This window comes from Leptopilina heterotoma, unplaced genomic scaffold (genome assembly GCF_015476425.1).
Source record: "Leptopilina heterotoma isolate Lh14 unplaced genomic scaffold, ASM1547642v1 Lhet_123, whole genome shotgun sequence".
Lineage (NCBI taxonomy): Eukaryota > Metazoa > Arthropoda > Insecta > Hymenoptera > Figitidae > Leptopilina > Leptopilina heterotoma.
The window spans coordinates 1,846,692-1,863,369 of NW_025110842.1; the positions used below are offsets into that span (position 1 = coordinate 1,846,692).

Here is a 16,678-nt window from a genome sequence, read left to right on the forward strand (position 1 = left end):
TAAGTTATTTAGCTGGTTTGTTTGTTAGTTAGTAAGTTAGTTAGTTACGAAGTTAGTAAGTTAGTTCGTAAGTTAATTAGTGACTAAGTTATTAAGTAAGTTAATTAGTTAATTAGTGACTAAGTTATTAAGTAAGTTAATTAGTTAATTAGTGACTAAGTTAGTTAGTAAGTTAATTAATTTGTTAGTTATTCAGCTGTTTTGTTTGTTAGTAAGTTAGTTTGTTTATTAGTTAATTAGTAGGTTAGTTTGTTAGTTAGTTAGTATATAAGTTATATAGTTAGTTTGTTTGTTAGTAAGTTAGTTAATAAGTAACTTAGCTACTAAGTTATTAAGTTAGTAATTTAGTTCGTTACTATGTTAGTTAGTTTGTAAGTTAATGTAAGTTAATTAGTTTGTTAGTTCGTAAGTTAGTTAGTGATTAAGTTAGTATGTTATAGTAATTTAGTTAGTTGGTGAATAAGTCAGTTATTTAGTAAATTAGTTAGTAACTAAGTTAGTAAGTTAGTTTGTTAGTTGATTACTGACTTAGTGAGTTATTTTGTAAGTTAGTTTGTAAATTAGTTAGTTAGTGAATATTGACTAAGTTAGTAAGTTATTTTGTAAGTTAGTTAGTAAGTTACTTAGTTAGAAAATTAGTCAGTTAATAAGTAGTACTTTATTCAACTGCAGGCGTTGGGTAAATTGTAATTACAAACTTACCCGTCACTTTTGGCAAATGCCGACAGTAAAGAAATTTTTTCCCAATTTCGATGTATTTTGGTCAATTATTTTCGATTGTTGAATGAATGTAATTTCTCTCATTAAAACCTCAACTGTATTTTGATTTTCTCGCTTTAAACATTATTTTAATTCAATAAACTAACTAATAAGTATTTAATAATATTTTTCACAATTCACTGTGACAAAAAACGCTTTGCGACTCTCAAAGTGTCAATGACTATACAGAAGAATTAAAGGTTATGTATACTGAATCTTGTCCAAATAATGGCCTACGCACAATAGTTTACAACTTTTTAGCCATAAGCCCTTTCCACAATATATTCGCGAGTCGTATGTTTTAGGCAATGTCCACAATACGCTCCTTTTAAGAATAAAAAAAATCTATTGTATTTTTATGCCCAAAATCCGGTCAAACGTCAAAACGAAAGCAAATAGAAACGTAAGTTTCTATTCGCTTTGGTTTTTACGTTTGACCTTGTGAGATAGAAAAGAAAAGAGATACCCTCGCAATAAAGCCTCGTTCACACTGTCTTTCGAGCATACACGTCACACGCACCTTCCCCTCTCTGTTCAAAGCTCTCGAAGCGTGTGAATAAAACCTAATGACGCGCATCAAAACCTAACCTCACTTTTCGGCAGCCCTGCGCAATTTTGCGTCTGCCATGTTGGCTTTTAGCGTGCGCGTCCTACGATTAAGTTCTTTATATATATTCAATGAAATATATATTTAAAAGAAAATTATTCTCCTCAATAGAGAACACCAATTATCAGTGAATTTTAAACAAAAAAAAAAGAATTTTTCTCCTCTCCTAAAATCCCTATTTTTTGAGGGGTTTTTTCTACAAGTTCGCCTCTCTTCTGCTTTGGATTTTTTTTTTACACAACTATACTACTACTAAATAGTGTTTAGGGGGAAAACGAAAGAAAAACGCTTCTTGTTTACGCTACAAAGTGAAACTCCCGCAGTGTTTCTTTTTTTTTAAAATATATACCTAGGATTTCCAACGAATATATTTCAAAAATGATGTACACCGTAAGTTTTTGTTTTATTGATTTGATAATATGATAATATTAAATTTATTTACCCTTTCGTTGAGTTTCGTTTTTATTATATTTTACTCTTAAATTCTGTTTTTCTCATTTCCTTTTCGTCTCTTGTATCGATTTTTTGATTGAATGGGTACATATTTTAATTTCTAATTTTATTTGCTTTTTTTCTTTGTTATTTCAAGTGAAAGTTTATTTTTAGAAAATAAAAACTCAATATTCATTTTATTTTTTTTTCGCAAGCACGAAAAAATAAATAGATTCTGATATTTTAAAAATAAATTTCGATCTGTATTTTTATTTATGTAATTTTTAATTAATTTGAATTAATTTATAATTAATAAATTAATTAAATTGATTTTGAAGGCAAATGACAATAAATAGAGAATAAAAGTTTTCTTACATTTTTCGAAATTATTTTTGCAAACATTACACGATTTTTGTTTTTTATTGGCATTTTTATTATTTTATTAGTTAATCGTTGTTATTATTATTATTATTATTATTATTTTTTTTTTTATTTATTGTTATTATTATTAAACTAGTATTTTTATTTATTTTTATTATTTTTATTTTATTGTTTTCATTGTTATTTTTGCCCTTATTATTTTTTTTTGCATTATTTTCTTTATTATTATTTATAAAAATTAAAAATTTGTCCAAATGTAAATAATTGCGAATTAATTGTTTTTTGAATTGTCGTAGGAGGAATTAGGAATTTAAGAAGAAATAGGAATATTCAGTGTAAAATAATTTTCCCTCCCATTCACCAAAAAAGGCGACTATTGCTGTAACTGTTTTAGGGAACAACGACAATGCAGGACACGAGATTCAGCGACAAGGAGAAGAAGCTTTTGAAGCAAATGAAATTCGGAGATTCATTAGCGCAAAAGGTTGTTACAAATTTTTTTTTAATCTTAGTTTTTGTTTCTTTCTTTTTTTAAATTTCATCACGAAGATTATTTATTATTCTTTATAAAAGAATTCAAAATATTTTCTTTTATTTAAAAAACAAAATATTTTGACAAAGTGAGAAGAAGTTTTTGATATAAAATTCTTTAGAAGAATTATATAATATAATATAATATAATATTTTCAAAATAAAATTCTTTGAAAGAATTACAAAATTTTCAAGAATCTTGATTTAAATTTCTATAGAAATTCAAATATTTTCACAACTTTTGATAATTATTCTTAAACATTTTTTTTTAAATTTCATTAATTTCATAAATGATAATACAATTTTTCCCATGAATTTAATTATTTTACAAAAAAAAAAATTTCAATAAAATTCTTTGCAGTAAATTGAGTTTTTTTTCAAAAATTAAATTATTTCTATAAAAACTACAATTTCAATTCTTCCAAAATTCAACTATATTTTTTAAAATAAAATTATTCAAAACTTTAATAATTTTTATAGAAAAAGTAAATTAATAATTTTTTTAAACATAAACAATTAAATATTTTTAAATACTTTAATAACAATTAAATTTTTGAAAGAATTTAATTTAAAAATCTTTTAAAATTTAATTATACAAAAAAAAAACTTTTAATACAATTCTTTGTGAGAATTCAAATATTTTCAAAATTTCTTTAATAAATTTCTTTGCAAGAATTTCATTATTTTCAAGAATTCAATTATTTTCATAAATAAATAAAAATTCTCCCCAGAAATTCAATTACTTACAGAATTCTTGATGAAATTCATTATAAAAAATACAATTTATTGTAAAAACAATCAAATTCTTTGTCTGTAATTCAATTATTTGCAAAAATTTATAAACATTCTCGTCAAAATTTCAATTATTTTTATAAATAATACAATTCTTCTTCGAAATTCAATTATTTTCAAAAAATTTAATAAAATTCTTGGCAAAATTTCAATTATTTTCAAAAATTTTCCTCATTTCAATTATTTTTAATATCTACTATTTTAATAAAATTTTCCACAAGAATTCAATTATTTAAACGAAATTTTAATAAATATTACACAGAAATTCAATTACTTTCCAATTTTTTATAAATTTCTTCGCACCAATTCAATTATTTTTAATTTTTTAATGAAGTTTATCGAAAGAATTCAAATATATTCAAAGAATAGAAAAAAATAGTTCTGAGAAATTCAATTATTCCGAAAAATTTAAATAAAATTCTTTTAAAAATTCTATTATTTAAAAAAATTTTGACAAAATTCTTTACAAGATTTAGTTAATAAAATTCCAATTTTAATAAAATTTTCCTATTTAATTCAATTATTTTCAATACAAATCTTCTTTAGAATTCAATTATTTTCACAAATAATACATTTTTTTATGAGAATTCAATTATTTGAAGAAAATTTGAATAAAATTCTTCGTAAGAAATCAATTATTTTCATAAATAATAAAATTTTTCTCGTGAATTCAATTATTTCAAAAATTTTGATAAAATGCTTTATAAATTTGAAAAATTATAATAAAATTGACTATAGAATACAATTATTTTCGTAAAATATAACATTCCTCATAGGAATTACAATTTTACTGTCAAAAATGTTTGTAAAAATCTTCGAAACAATTCAATTATTTTCTTAAAAAATAAAATTCTTCGAAGCAATTCAATTATTTAAGAAATTTTAATTAAATTCTTCCCAAGAATTCAATTTTATTCAAAAATAAAACTTTTCACAAGAATTCAATTATTTAAAGAAAAATTTAATAAAATTCTTCGTCAGATTTCAATTATTTTCAATTTTTTAATGAAATTTTGTCGATGGAATTTAATTATTTCCGAAATGTTATAAAAAATTCTGAGAAATTCACTTATTAAAAAAATTTGAATAAAATTCTTCACAAGAAATTAATTTAATATCATAAATAATAATATTTTTCTCCGGAATTCAATTATTTTCAAAAATGAAATTCTTTACAGGAATTCAATTCTTTAAAAAATTTTTTAATAAAATTCGTTGCAAGAATTAAATTACTTTTATGAATAACAATATTTATAGCAGAGTTTCAATTATTTTTTATGTACAATTTTACATAAACTGATAGAAAATTGCAATTATTCTTTATAATTTTTTTTTTAAATTCGCCGAAAGAATTCAATTATTTATAGAATTTTTTATAAATTTCTTTAAAAAAATTCAATTTTAAGAAATATTTAATTATTTAATACATTATTTATCTTTGCTTTTAAATAATTGAATTCTCGAACAATTTTCTAATAAAAATTGATTAAAAATGAATTTCACTTAAAATTTGAAATTATAATTGAATATTAAAAGCATCATAGCGTGAATTTTTATAAATAAGTGAATTTTGAAAAGGGTTCAAAAATGAAAATCTTTGAAAATTTAAATTTTGTAGTTGCAATATTCTTATAATATAAAATAATGATTTTATCACTCTTTCATTTTAAATTTTATTATAAAACCCTGTTTTGCTTATTTTTCAATTTTCTTTTTTCATATTAACAAAAATGTGTTAAAAATTCATTTATTTATTTGAATAATGAATTTATTTGCTAGTTTAAATTAATTAAATTTAATTTTAAATTTAATTTTTTGAATTTACTTATTTATTTGCTTATTTATTTATAAAAAGCCGACAAAATATTCTGAGAATTAGAAGAATATTTAACTTTTTTAAATTACAAAGAAGTAAATACAGAGTGAAGAAAATATTTACTTTTCGAAAAGAAATAGAAACAATTTTTCTTTATTTTCAATTTAAAAGTTGTAAAGAAAAATTCTTTTCTTTTAAGTTTTTTTCAAAGTTTCTTTTTTAAAGAAGAAATCTAAAAAAAATTTCTACTTTTTTTTTTAGGTCGACATGAGTAAAGTGAAATTGGACGTGATAAAACCTTGGATAACGACAAAAATAACGCAACTCCTGGGAATGGAAGACGACGTTGTGGTAGAATTTGTTTATAACCAATTGGAGGAGAAGGTAAGAAAAGAGTAACATTTTTATTATTTTCTTTTTTAAATTAAAAAAAAAGATAATTATTTCTGTGTATTTTTTTTTGTTTTCTCCTTTCGCAAAATGGAGAAATTTTGCTATTTTTCATTTTTTTACATTTCTAATTTTCTAAACACTATTTTCTTTCGTTCTTTTTTTTCTCTCTTCTTTTATTTTTTTTCGTTTATATCTCTTTTTTTATTTTTCTACCTTATTTTTTTTTTTGTCTTTTGGAAAAGAATTAAATTTAGTTTTTTTTTGGTTGATAAAATCTAGAATTTTTTTGGTTGATAAAATCTAGTGTTCATTATTTTTTTTCTTTTCTATTTTAATCATTTAAAAAAGAAAGAAATCGCAGATTAATACGATTTGATCGATGGCTTTTTCCCCTCATATTAATAAAAAGCAAAAAAAAAAAAAAAAAAAAAACCTTACAATCATTTTCAGCGCAATATACAAATAAACAGAAAATGTGGTTTTTTTGGTTTAAATTTTCAAACGGAGGGGATTTTTTCCTTCGGCGACAAATTCCTTTTTGTTACCAAATTAATTTTATTTGCAAAATTTTCTCTTCTTTTCACAAATTACCGAAATAATTGAATTCCTTAAAAGAATTTTATTTCTTATGAAAATAATTGAATTTCGGAGAAGAATTTTATTATTTCTAAAGATAATTGAAATTTTGCCAAATTTTCTTTCTTGTCGGAAAGTTTCTTCTTTTTTGTCAGAAAATCCATTTTTCTTTTGCCAAAAATTTCCTTCTTTTCGTCAAATTTCGTTTTCCTTCCTGAAAACTAAAATCCTCTCCATTTTTTAGGAAAAATTCTAAACCAAAAAAAAAAAAAATATTAGAATAGAAAAAGAATAGTGGAAATCAAACTCCGAGGAGAAATTTTTTCCCTCTCTTTTTCTATTGTCTCATTATCATTGTCTTATTTTCTTTTTCATTTTTTTTCTTGTCTTTGGAAAAAGAAAATCCAAACTTTACACAAATTTGTTTCTAACAAAAAAAAAAAAATTGTAAATCAAGATATTCTTTTATCTCTTTGTCTTTGAATTCTCCGTTAGTATAAGTAGAGACCGTTGATGTGGCGCAACAGAATTTTGTCGCAAAAATGGGGGCAACCACTCGGGTCACACATCGCATCCGAGAGTTTCCCGCCAACAACTTTTACCTTCCCTGGACATCACACTCTTTTTTTAATGCCGAAGATGACAGGAAAACTTCATCGTCTCATCATCATCATCGGGGGACGGAAAACGACATCAGCAACAACGACAACAACAACAACTTTCTTTTCTGATGAATTCCAAAAAAAAGGATTTTTTTGGAATTCGATCGGAAATTCCTTTTTTTCCAGTCAACGAGGAGAGAGAGAGAGAGATAATTGCCGACTGTAGGAGAGAGAGTTTCTGCAAATTGGGTCATTTCCGATTGTCAGCATCATTGGGAGACAACTTCGAAGCTGAGTTCAAAGTCAACTTCAGTGTCAACTTCAGGGTCAACTTCAAAGTCTGCTTCGGAATCAACTTTAGAGTCGACTTCGGAGGCAACTTCAAGGCCGACTTCAGGGTCAACTTCAGAATCGACTTCAGAGGCAACTTCAAAGTCGACTTCAGGGTCAACTTCAGAATCAACTTTAGAGTCAACTTCGCAGTCAGCTGCAGAGGCAACTTCAGTGTCAGCTTCAACTTTTGGACGACTTCCTTTTGCCCGGACAGTCAACACTGGATTTTTCCTCCACGAAGGTGGAATTTCGCCTCCTCCTTGATGACGACGTCGTCGTCAATTCCTCCCACGGAATTTACTCTCTCCTTGGATCAACAAATCCCCCCGAGGGCGAGGTACCGTTCAATGACCGTGCTTGCAATTCTCGAGCAACGGCGTCAGATTCTGATTCAATTCGATCTGGCAGGTTGGTGACACTTGGTCCTAAAATTCTACTTTTTTATTACAAAAAAAAAAAAAAAAACAATTTCACCAAATTCTCTTCTTTTTTTTTTTTAATCACTTTTTTCACAGGTTTTCAGCTTTTTTGTATTGTCAATTTTGGAAAATTCGTTTTTTTCTCTACAGAAAGAAAAATAGCAAATGCCTTTTTTATTCTTTAGCAAAAAAGAAAAAAATAACATTTGCCTTTTTTCTCTTTAACAAAAAGAAAAAAAAGCAAAAGCGTTTTTTTCTCTTTAACAAAAGAGAAAAAATAGCAAATGCCTTTTTTATTCTTTAGCAAAAAAGAAAAATAGCAAAAGCGTTTTTTTCTCTCTAGGAAAAAAGAAAAATAGCATTTGCCCTTTTTTTCTCTCTCTAAAGAAAAAAACAGCAAATGCCTTTTTTCTCTAAAAGAAAAATAGCGAATGCCGTTTTTTTTTTAATTAATCTTTTGACCCATTTTTAGCTTGACCGATTTAAAAAAAAACATAATAATAATAATAATAATTAACAGTAAAAACAGGAGGAACGACAAATTAAGGAGTGTGGTAAGAAAATTTATAGAAAATTACAAAAAAAAAATCTGCTTTTTCGAGGGGGAAAAGCAGCCATGGAAAAATTGTTGTTTTTTTTTTAATTCTTGTTTCAGGTTTTTTTTTGTCTGAATTTTTTTATTTTAATTTTGATTTTTGAAAATGAGAGTGTTGTTGTATAAATTATTCTTTAGTTTTTAATGTATTTTTCTGAAAACTATTTTTATTAATGTGAATTTTTTTTCTCTTTTTTTTCTTTTTTTTTTTGGTTCGGTGGTGAATTGTAGTTTCCGGATCCAAGGAAAATGCAGATCAATCTGACGGGTTTTCTCAATGGAAAGAATGCACGTTCGTTTATGGGCGAACTTTGGGATTTATTGGTGTCGGCGCAGGAGAGTGTCACGGGAATTCCTGATTGTTTTCTACAACAGAAAAAGGATCAAATAAAGAAACGTTTGGTAAGTGTTTAGAATTGTTTTTTTTTTTTATTCTTTTTTAATTTTTTTTTTTTATTTACTTTCTTTTCATTTTCTTTTTTGACTTATTTACATTTTTCTAATTTCTTTAAAATTCTTTTTCTATTTTATTTATATTTTTATATATTTTTCACATTTCTTTTGATTTTATTTTCATTTCTTTTCTGTTATTTTCTTATTTTTTCCATTTGTTTGAATTATTTCCTACTTTTTTCAATTTTTTTATTTTTTCCATTTGTTTCAATTATTTTCTACTTTTTTTCAATTTTTTTTATTTTTTCCATTATTTGTTTCAATTATTTCCTACTTTTTTCAATTCTTTTTAATTTCTTTTTATAATTTTTGTTGTTATTTTCATTTGTTTCAATTATTTCCTACTTTTTTCAATTCTTTTTAATTTCTTTTTATAATTTTTGTTGTTATTTTCATTTGTTTCAATTATTTCCTACTTTTTTCAAATTATTTTTCATTTTTTGTTAACTTTTTCGTTATTTATCAAACTGTTTCTATTTCTTCTAGTTTTTTTTATCTATTTCTAATTATTTCCATTCATTTCCATTTTTTAAATTTTTTAAAAATTTTGTTTAATATTTTTTCCTTATTTTCCACTTTTTGTCTATTTTTCCATTATTTGTCGAATTTTTCCTATTTTTTCTAATTTTTTTTTTATTTATTTCTAATTTTTTCTATTTTTTCAATTTTTTTTGCTATTTTTTATTTTTCCCATTTGTTTCAATTATTTCCTTCTTTTTTCAAATTATTTTTCATTTTTTGTAAATTTTTCCTACTTTTTCCGTTATTTGTCAAACTGTTTCTATTTCTTCTAGTTTCTTTTAATCAATTTCTAATTTTTTCCATTCATTTCCATTTTTTTAATTTTTTAAAAATTTTGTTAATTATTTTTCCCTTATTTTCCACTTTTTGTTTATTTTCTCCATTATTTGTCGAATTGTTTCTATTTCTTCTAATTTTTTTTTTATTTATTTCTAATTTTTTTCAATTTTTTTGTTTTTGTTTTATTTAATTTTTTCCCATATTTTCAATTTTCTGGATCTTTTTTTCTATTTCACTTATTTTAATTTGTTTTAATTTTTTTCAATTCCTTTACTTTTACTATTTTTTTTCTCCATTTTCTCGACTATTTTTCTCATTTATTTTCATGTATTCTAATTTATTTTCATTTATTCTGTATTTTTTTCAACTTTCTTTTCATTGTTTTATATTTTTCCTCCTTTTTTCATTTTTTCTAATTTTTTCCACTTTCTCTTCTATTATTTAAAATTTTTTTTTTACTTTTTTCCATTTCTATCTATTTTAGTTTCGAGTTTACTGTTTTTTTTCAATATTTTCCTGTTTTCATTTTTTGAATTTTTTTCTGTTTTCCTTCCATTTTTTTCTATTTTTTTTTTCATGAGTTACCTAATTGTTTACCTATTTATCTATATTTTTCCTCACTTTTCCATTTTTTTTATTTTATTTTTATTTTATTTCATAATTTTTAATGTTTTCTTGCCATTTTTAAAATTTTTATTTTCATTTTTTATAAATTTTTTCCATTTATTTACAGTTTTCTTCGATTTTATTTTCATTCATTTCTATTTTCTTTCAAACTTTTTACCTATTTTTCACATTTCTTTCAAATTTAACTTACATTATTTTCTTTTTCTTTTCCACTTTTTATTCAAACTCTATTTTCAATTTTTTATCTATTTTTTTGTAAGTTTTTCATTTTTTCGATTTTTTTAATTCTTTTCTTTTTAAATTTTTTTTTTTTCGTTTTTAAACATATTTACCATTTGTTTCCATTTTTTTAATTTTCATTTTCAAATTGTGTGTTTTTTCAGTTTATGTCAATTTTTTTTTATTTTTTAGTTTTGGTCGAAAATTGATTTTTTTCTGTATTTTTTCTTCTTTATTTTAATTTTTTTCTATTTTTCCATTTATTTCTATTTTATTTCCATTTTTTTCTGTTTTCTTTTCATATTTTAAATTTTATTTTCATTTTTCTTTCTAGTTTTAAAATTTTATTTTTTATACTATTTTTTCCATTGTTTTCTATTTTTTTTTTGGTTTTATTCCTTTTATTTTTTCACTTTAAAATTTATTCCGATTTTTTCCTTTTTTTCAAATTTATTTTAATGTTTCGTGTTTTTTTCTATTTTTCTCTTTTATTTCAATTGTTTCCTATTTTTAAAATTGTTTTTCATTTTTTTACATTTTGTCTTCATTTTCTTCATTCTGTTTTTCTTACTTTTTTTACCTTTTTAAAAAAAAATATTTCCATTTTTTCTATTCTTTTTCTTTTTGTTATTTTTCGATTGTTTTTCATTTTTTTTTCGGTTTTTGTGTTATTTTTTTCTTTTTTTAAACTGTTTTTTCTTTCTTTTTTGATTTTCCTGTCTTTTTTACGTATTTTTCAAAATTTTTTCTTTTCCTTAATTGTTTTCCTTCATTTATTTATTTCTCTGAAATTTATTTTACTATAAAAAATTAATTTACCTTTTTTTATTCAATTAAACAGGAGGAGCAGGAGAAGTTGCAAGCCTCAATTTCGGAGAAAGAAAAAGAAAAAGAGCGCGAGAAGGAAAAGGACGAGGCTGAGGCGAAAGTCAAGAAAGAAGAGAAGGACACGACCACGAAGGATCATCGACGAGAAAGAAGTCGCGATCGTGAAAGGGACAGGTGAATATATCTTATTTTCAATTGTATTCAAAAAGATAAAAAAAATAACTTTATAATAATAAGAATTTTGTTATTTTACCTAGAAAAAAAATTATGCAAAATAAAATGATTTTTTATTGTTTTAAATAAATAAATCTTTTTCTTGTTTTCATTTTTTTAATTTTCTTTCCCCCGTTTTTCATAGAAGCAAGCGAAGCAGATCGAGAGATCGTCACAGAGATCGGGACAGATCGGGACGAAAGAAACGATCCTCATCTCGATCGCCCGGCAAAACGGGATCAAAGGACAATGGCAAGGATTCAACGGAGACGAAAGTTGAACGCGAAAACTCACCGGCAACTGACATTCGCGACAATCCCATTCCCATGCTGCCAATGAAACCAAAACCGTAAATATTACCAAAATTCAATACAAATTCTACTGAAAATAATTACATTTTTCTAGTAGAATTTTATAAAAACTGAAAATTTATAAATAATCCAAATCAAACGTAATTAAGTAATTGAAAAATAATCAAATTTTATGATTTCTTTTGTAGGGTAGAGTGGGGTAAAAAAGCCACATTTTTACTTTTGATGCTGTAAAATCTGTATTTAAAATTTTTTTCTCAAATTTCCAATTGTTATTGAAAGTTTAGTTATTAAGCTTGAAAATTCTTGACGGAAATATTTTTTATCTCATGAAAGGACTAAGTTATAAGAGTTTTACGAAAGCACTGTAAGTGGCTTTTTTGCACCACCTGGTGGGGTGAAAAAGCCACCCTACGATTTTAGCAAAACATGTTATCAATTTAGGTATTTTTATAGTTTTCCTTTATTTATATGACAAATAGTCTTATTTGAAAAATATTCTAATAATTATGAAAGAGTTTTTAGCAAGCAAAATTGAAAATTATATTAAGTTTACCTGTTTTTCATTTGCACTGCCAATTTTTCGTACCTTTTTTAGAAGTTCTCTTTAAGTTTCACCACAGATATCATATTTCGTTGCAACCGTTTATTCATTGTTTATTTTTTTAATGCACTGTGAACTACTTTTTCGTCGTATTTAATTAATTTTATTAAATAAACACGAGAAATTTTGTAAAATAAGAAGGTTAGTTTAAATAGAAAACAAGTGAATTTCACAAAATATTCAATGGATTTTTTGCCCTGGCTTTTTTACACCCAAGACCAGTTATTAAAAAAGCAAAAATAAATTGTTAATTCAGTTCAATTTCCAAAAATTAACATTGTATACGTTTTCGGTATACTTTTCTCCTTATGTACAAACATTTATTTTTATTATTCGTTCACTTAATCAGACTGTAATATGTTTGAAAAGTTCACCAAAATGTTTTCAAAAAAGCAACAAAAAATTAAAATTACAATAAAAACAATATTAATCTAGGTACAACATTCAAACTAGATTCAAAAGTTGCGTATTACCTAATAGTATTTATATTCTAAACAGCTGATAAATCGGCTTAATAGTTTTTAAATAAAACTCAAATGGCTTTTTTACACCATGGCTTTTTTACCCCACTCTACCCTAGATAAAAAAAAATTAATTTAATAAACACCAAATTTAGTAAAAATAATAAATTAAACAAAGAAAAAAAAATCTTGTTAAAAAACAAGAAATTTAATGAAAAAAAAATATTCAGTAAAAGAAAAAATATAATGAAATAAATTTTCCATTCGATTAAAAATTAATTTGTCCAATTTTCAATTTTCTAGGGAAGCTGCCGTGGCGATATCTCGTCTTCAGGCGAAATTAATGAGCATTGCCGATGGTAAAAAAAAATTAAATCGCTCCGCATCGCCTGAAAATCAGGAAAAAACCGCTCAACGTAAATCACGTTCAAAATCACCGACAAATAATCGTTTAGGAAAAAAATCTAAATCAAAATCACCACAACTACAACAACAAAAGTCATCATCACGTCGTTCACGTTCACCACCAACAACAACAGCAATAACTACAACAACAGCAACCTCAAAATCACGCAAATCACGTTCAAAATCACGATCACGTCGCACACGTTCAAAATCAAAAAGCCGACGTTCACGTTCAAAGTCACGTCGTCGTTCGAAATCATCGCGCTCATCATTGGATCGACAACGTAACAATAGTCGTAAATCAAAATCACCAAAATCGAAGAATGAAAGTTCGACACGTTCGCGAACTAGGAAGTCGCGTTCGAAGACGAACGATCGGGATAAACAGCGTAAATCACGATCGGCGTCGAGTGACTCAAGATCGACGAAGTCACGTTCGAAGTCGAGATCGAAATCGATTGATGACAAGAGAAAGGATAATAATGACAGTGGACGGAAGAGGAATGCGAGCAGTAGTTCGAGCAGTGGCAGCGATGACGACAAGGGGAAGGATAAGAATGATTTTGAGATTCGAAGGAAGAAGGACGGCGTGCAGGCGAAGAGGTCGTATCGAAAGACTAATAAGGACGACAGTGGCAGTGACAGTGACTCGAGTCGGGAGAGGAAGACTGGCGGCAAACGGCGGAGTCAATCGCCGAGGAAGGATCGGGATAGGTCCAAGGATCGGGATCGATCTAGGGATAGATCTAGGGACAGGAATCGAAGGTATATTCCTTTTATTATTAATTTTTTTCTATTTCTTTCCCTTTTTTAATTTTAATCAAATTTTATCGATTTTTCCGGATTTTTTTCATCACTTATTTACATTTTTTCAATTCTTCTACCTTCAGGGTTGCCACAAGTCAGGGAATTCAGGGAAGAGCCAGGGAAATTAGAATTGCTCAGGGAAATCAGGGAAAAGTCAGGGATTTTTATTAAAAGTACTGGAAAAAATTTAAATTTAAGAATTTATAAGAAAATTCTGAATTTTTGTGTATTTTTCTTTTTTGTTTGCCTCACAAACTATGAAATTGACAAGAATTTTAATAACCAAACTTTCAATCTTTTCTGTTTCTGACAATAATTTCTTTTTAAATAACTTCATTCTTCAACAACTATCATCAAATTATTACTCAAAAATTATTTAATAAATAATTTTACCTCAAAATTTTCAAAATTAATTAGATTTCAAAAGATTTGCGTTTAAAATCTGCATAAATCGATGAACTTCAAAGGCTTCAATATGAAATTTTTAAAAATTTCAATTTTCAATGGATTTAAATAGAAATTTTAAGAACAACTGATTACAGAAATTCAGTTATTTTCAAAAATTTATAAACATTCTCGTCAAAATTTCAATTATTTTTATAAATAAATACAATTCTTCTCCGAAATTCAATTATTTTCAAAAAAATTTCATAAAATTCTTGGCAAAATTTCAATTATTTTCAAAAATTTTCCTCATTTCAATTATTTTTAATATCTATTTTAATAAAATTTTCCAAAAGAATTCAATTATTTAAACGAAATTTTAATAAAAATTTCACAGGAATTCAATTACTTTCCAATTTTTTATAAATTTCTTCGCACCAATTCAATTATTTTTAATTTTTGAATTAAGTTTATCGAAAGAATTCAAATATATTCAAAGAATTGAAAAAAAAAATTTTAAATAGTTCTGAGAAATTCAATTATTTCGAAAAATTTAAATAAAATTCTTTAAAAAATTCTATTATTTAAAAAAATTTTGACAAAATTCTTTACAAGATTTAGTTAATAAAATTAAAATTTTAATAAAATTTTCCTATTCAATTCAATTATTTTCAATACAATTCTTCTTTTGAATTCAATTATTTTCACAAATAATACTTTTTTTTATGGGAATTCAATTATTTGAAAAAAATTTAAATAAAATTCTTCGTAAGAAATCAATTATTTTCATAAATAATAAAATTTTTCTCGAGAATTCAATTATTTTAAAAATTTTGATAAAATGCTTTATAAATTTGAAAAATTATAATAAAATTGACTATAGAATACAATTAATTTCGTAAAATATAACATTCCTTATAGGAATTACAATTTTACTGTCAAAAATGTTTGTAAAAATCTTCGAAACAATTCAATTATTTTCTTAAAAAATAAAATTCTTCGAAGCAATTTAATTATATAAGAAATTTTAATTAAATTCTTCCCAAGAATTCAATTTTTTTCAAAAATAAAACTTTTCACAAGAATTCAATTATTTAAAAAAAAAATTTAATAAAATTCTTCGTCAGATTTCCATTATTTTCAATTTTTTAATGAACTTTTGTCGATGGATTTCAATTATTTTCAAAAAATTTAATAAAATTCTTGGCAAAATTTCAATTATTTTCAAAAATTTTCCTCATTTCAATTATTTTTAATATCTACTATGTTAATAAAAATTTTTCTAAAGAATTCAATTATTTAAACGAAATTTTAATAAAAATTTCACAGGAATTCAATTATTTTCCAATTTTTTTTTATAAATTTCTTCGCACAAATTCAATTATTTTTAATTTTTTAATGAAGTTTGTAGAAAGAATTGAAATATATTCAAAGAATAGAAAAAAATAGTTCTGAGAAATTGAATTTTTTCGCAAAATTAAAAAAAAATTCTTTTAAAAATTCTATTATTTAAAATAATTTTGACAAAATTCTTTACAAGATTTAGTTAATAATATTACAATTTTAATAAAATTTTCCTATTCAATTCAATTATTTTCAATTATTTTCACGAATAATTCAATTTTTCTCGAGAATTCAATTATTTCAAAAATTTTGATAAAATGCTTTATAAATTTGAAAAATTATAATAAAATTGACTATAGAATACAATTATTTTTGTAAAATATAACATTCCTTATAGGAATTTTACAATTTTACTGTCAAAAATCTTTGTAAAAATCTTCGAAACAATTCAATTATTTTCTTCAAAAATAAAATTCTTCGAAGCAATTCAATTATTTAAGAAATTTTAATTAAATTCTTCCCAAGAATTCAATTTTTTTCAAAAATAAAACTTTTCACAAGAATTTAATTATTTTTAAAAAATTTAATAAAATTCTTCGTCAGATTTCAATCATTTTCAATTTTTTTAATGAAATTTTATTGATGGAATTTAATTATTTTCAAAATGTTATAAAAAATTCTGAGAAATTCAATTATTTAAAAAATTTAAATAAAATTCTTCACAAGAAATTAATTTAATATCATAAATAATATTTTTCTCCAGAATTCAATTATTTTCAGAAATAAAATTCTTCACAGGAATTCAATTCTTTAAAAAATTTTTTAATAAAATTCGTTGCAAGAATTAAATTACTTTTATGAATAACAATATTTATAGCAGAGTTTCAATTATTTTTTATGTACAATTTTACATAAACTGATAAAAAATTGCATTTATTCTTTAATTTTTAATTTTTTTAATTAATTTTTTTTAATTTTTTTTTTC

The 16,678-nt window shown here is 23.9% G+C and overlaps 1 protein-coding gene across 9 annotated transcripts in view; it reads left to right on the forward strand.

Annotated features, from left to right (window-relative positions):
- The first annotated feature begins 1,358 nt into the window (after positions 1-1,358).
- Positions 1,359-16,678, forward strand: part of LOC122512696 (serine/arginine repetitive matrix protein 1) — a 30,247-nt gene continuing 14,927 nt past the window's right edge. For 4 of the 9 annotated variants that reach the window (XM_043628698.1, XM_043628703.1, XM_043628700.1 and 1 more), the window contains exons 1-7: positions 1,360-1,756; positions 2,574-2,663; positions 5,580-5,702; positions 8,468-8,638; positions 11,178-11,338; positions 11,523-11,726; positions 13,057-13,923. In XM_043628698.1, coding sequence (XP_043484633.1) covers positions 1,745-1,756; positions 2,574-2,663; positions 5,580-5,702; positions 8,468-8,638; positions 11,178-11,338; positions 11,523-11,726; positions 13,057-13,923 — 1,628 coding nt within the window. In that variant the 5' untranslated portion in view covers positions 1,360-1,744. Of the gene's footprint in view, positions 1,757-2,475; positions 2,664-5,579; positions 5,703-6,788; positions 7,631-8,467; positions 8,639-11,177; positions 11,339-11,522; positions 11,727-13,056; positions 13,924-16,678 lie in introns of those variants that run through there. The other 5 variants (XM_043628699.1, XM_043628705.1, XM_043628702.1 and 2 more) reach the window with 4 other exon arrangements.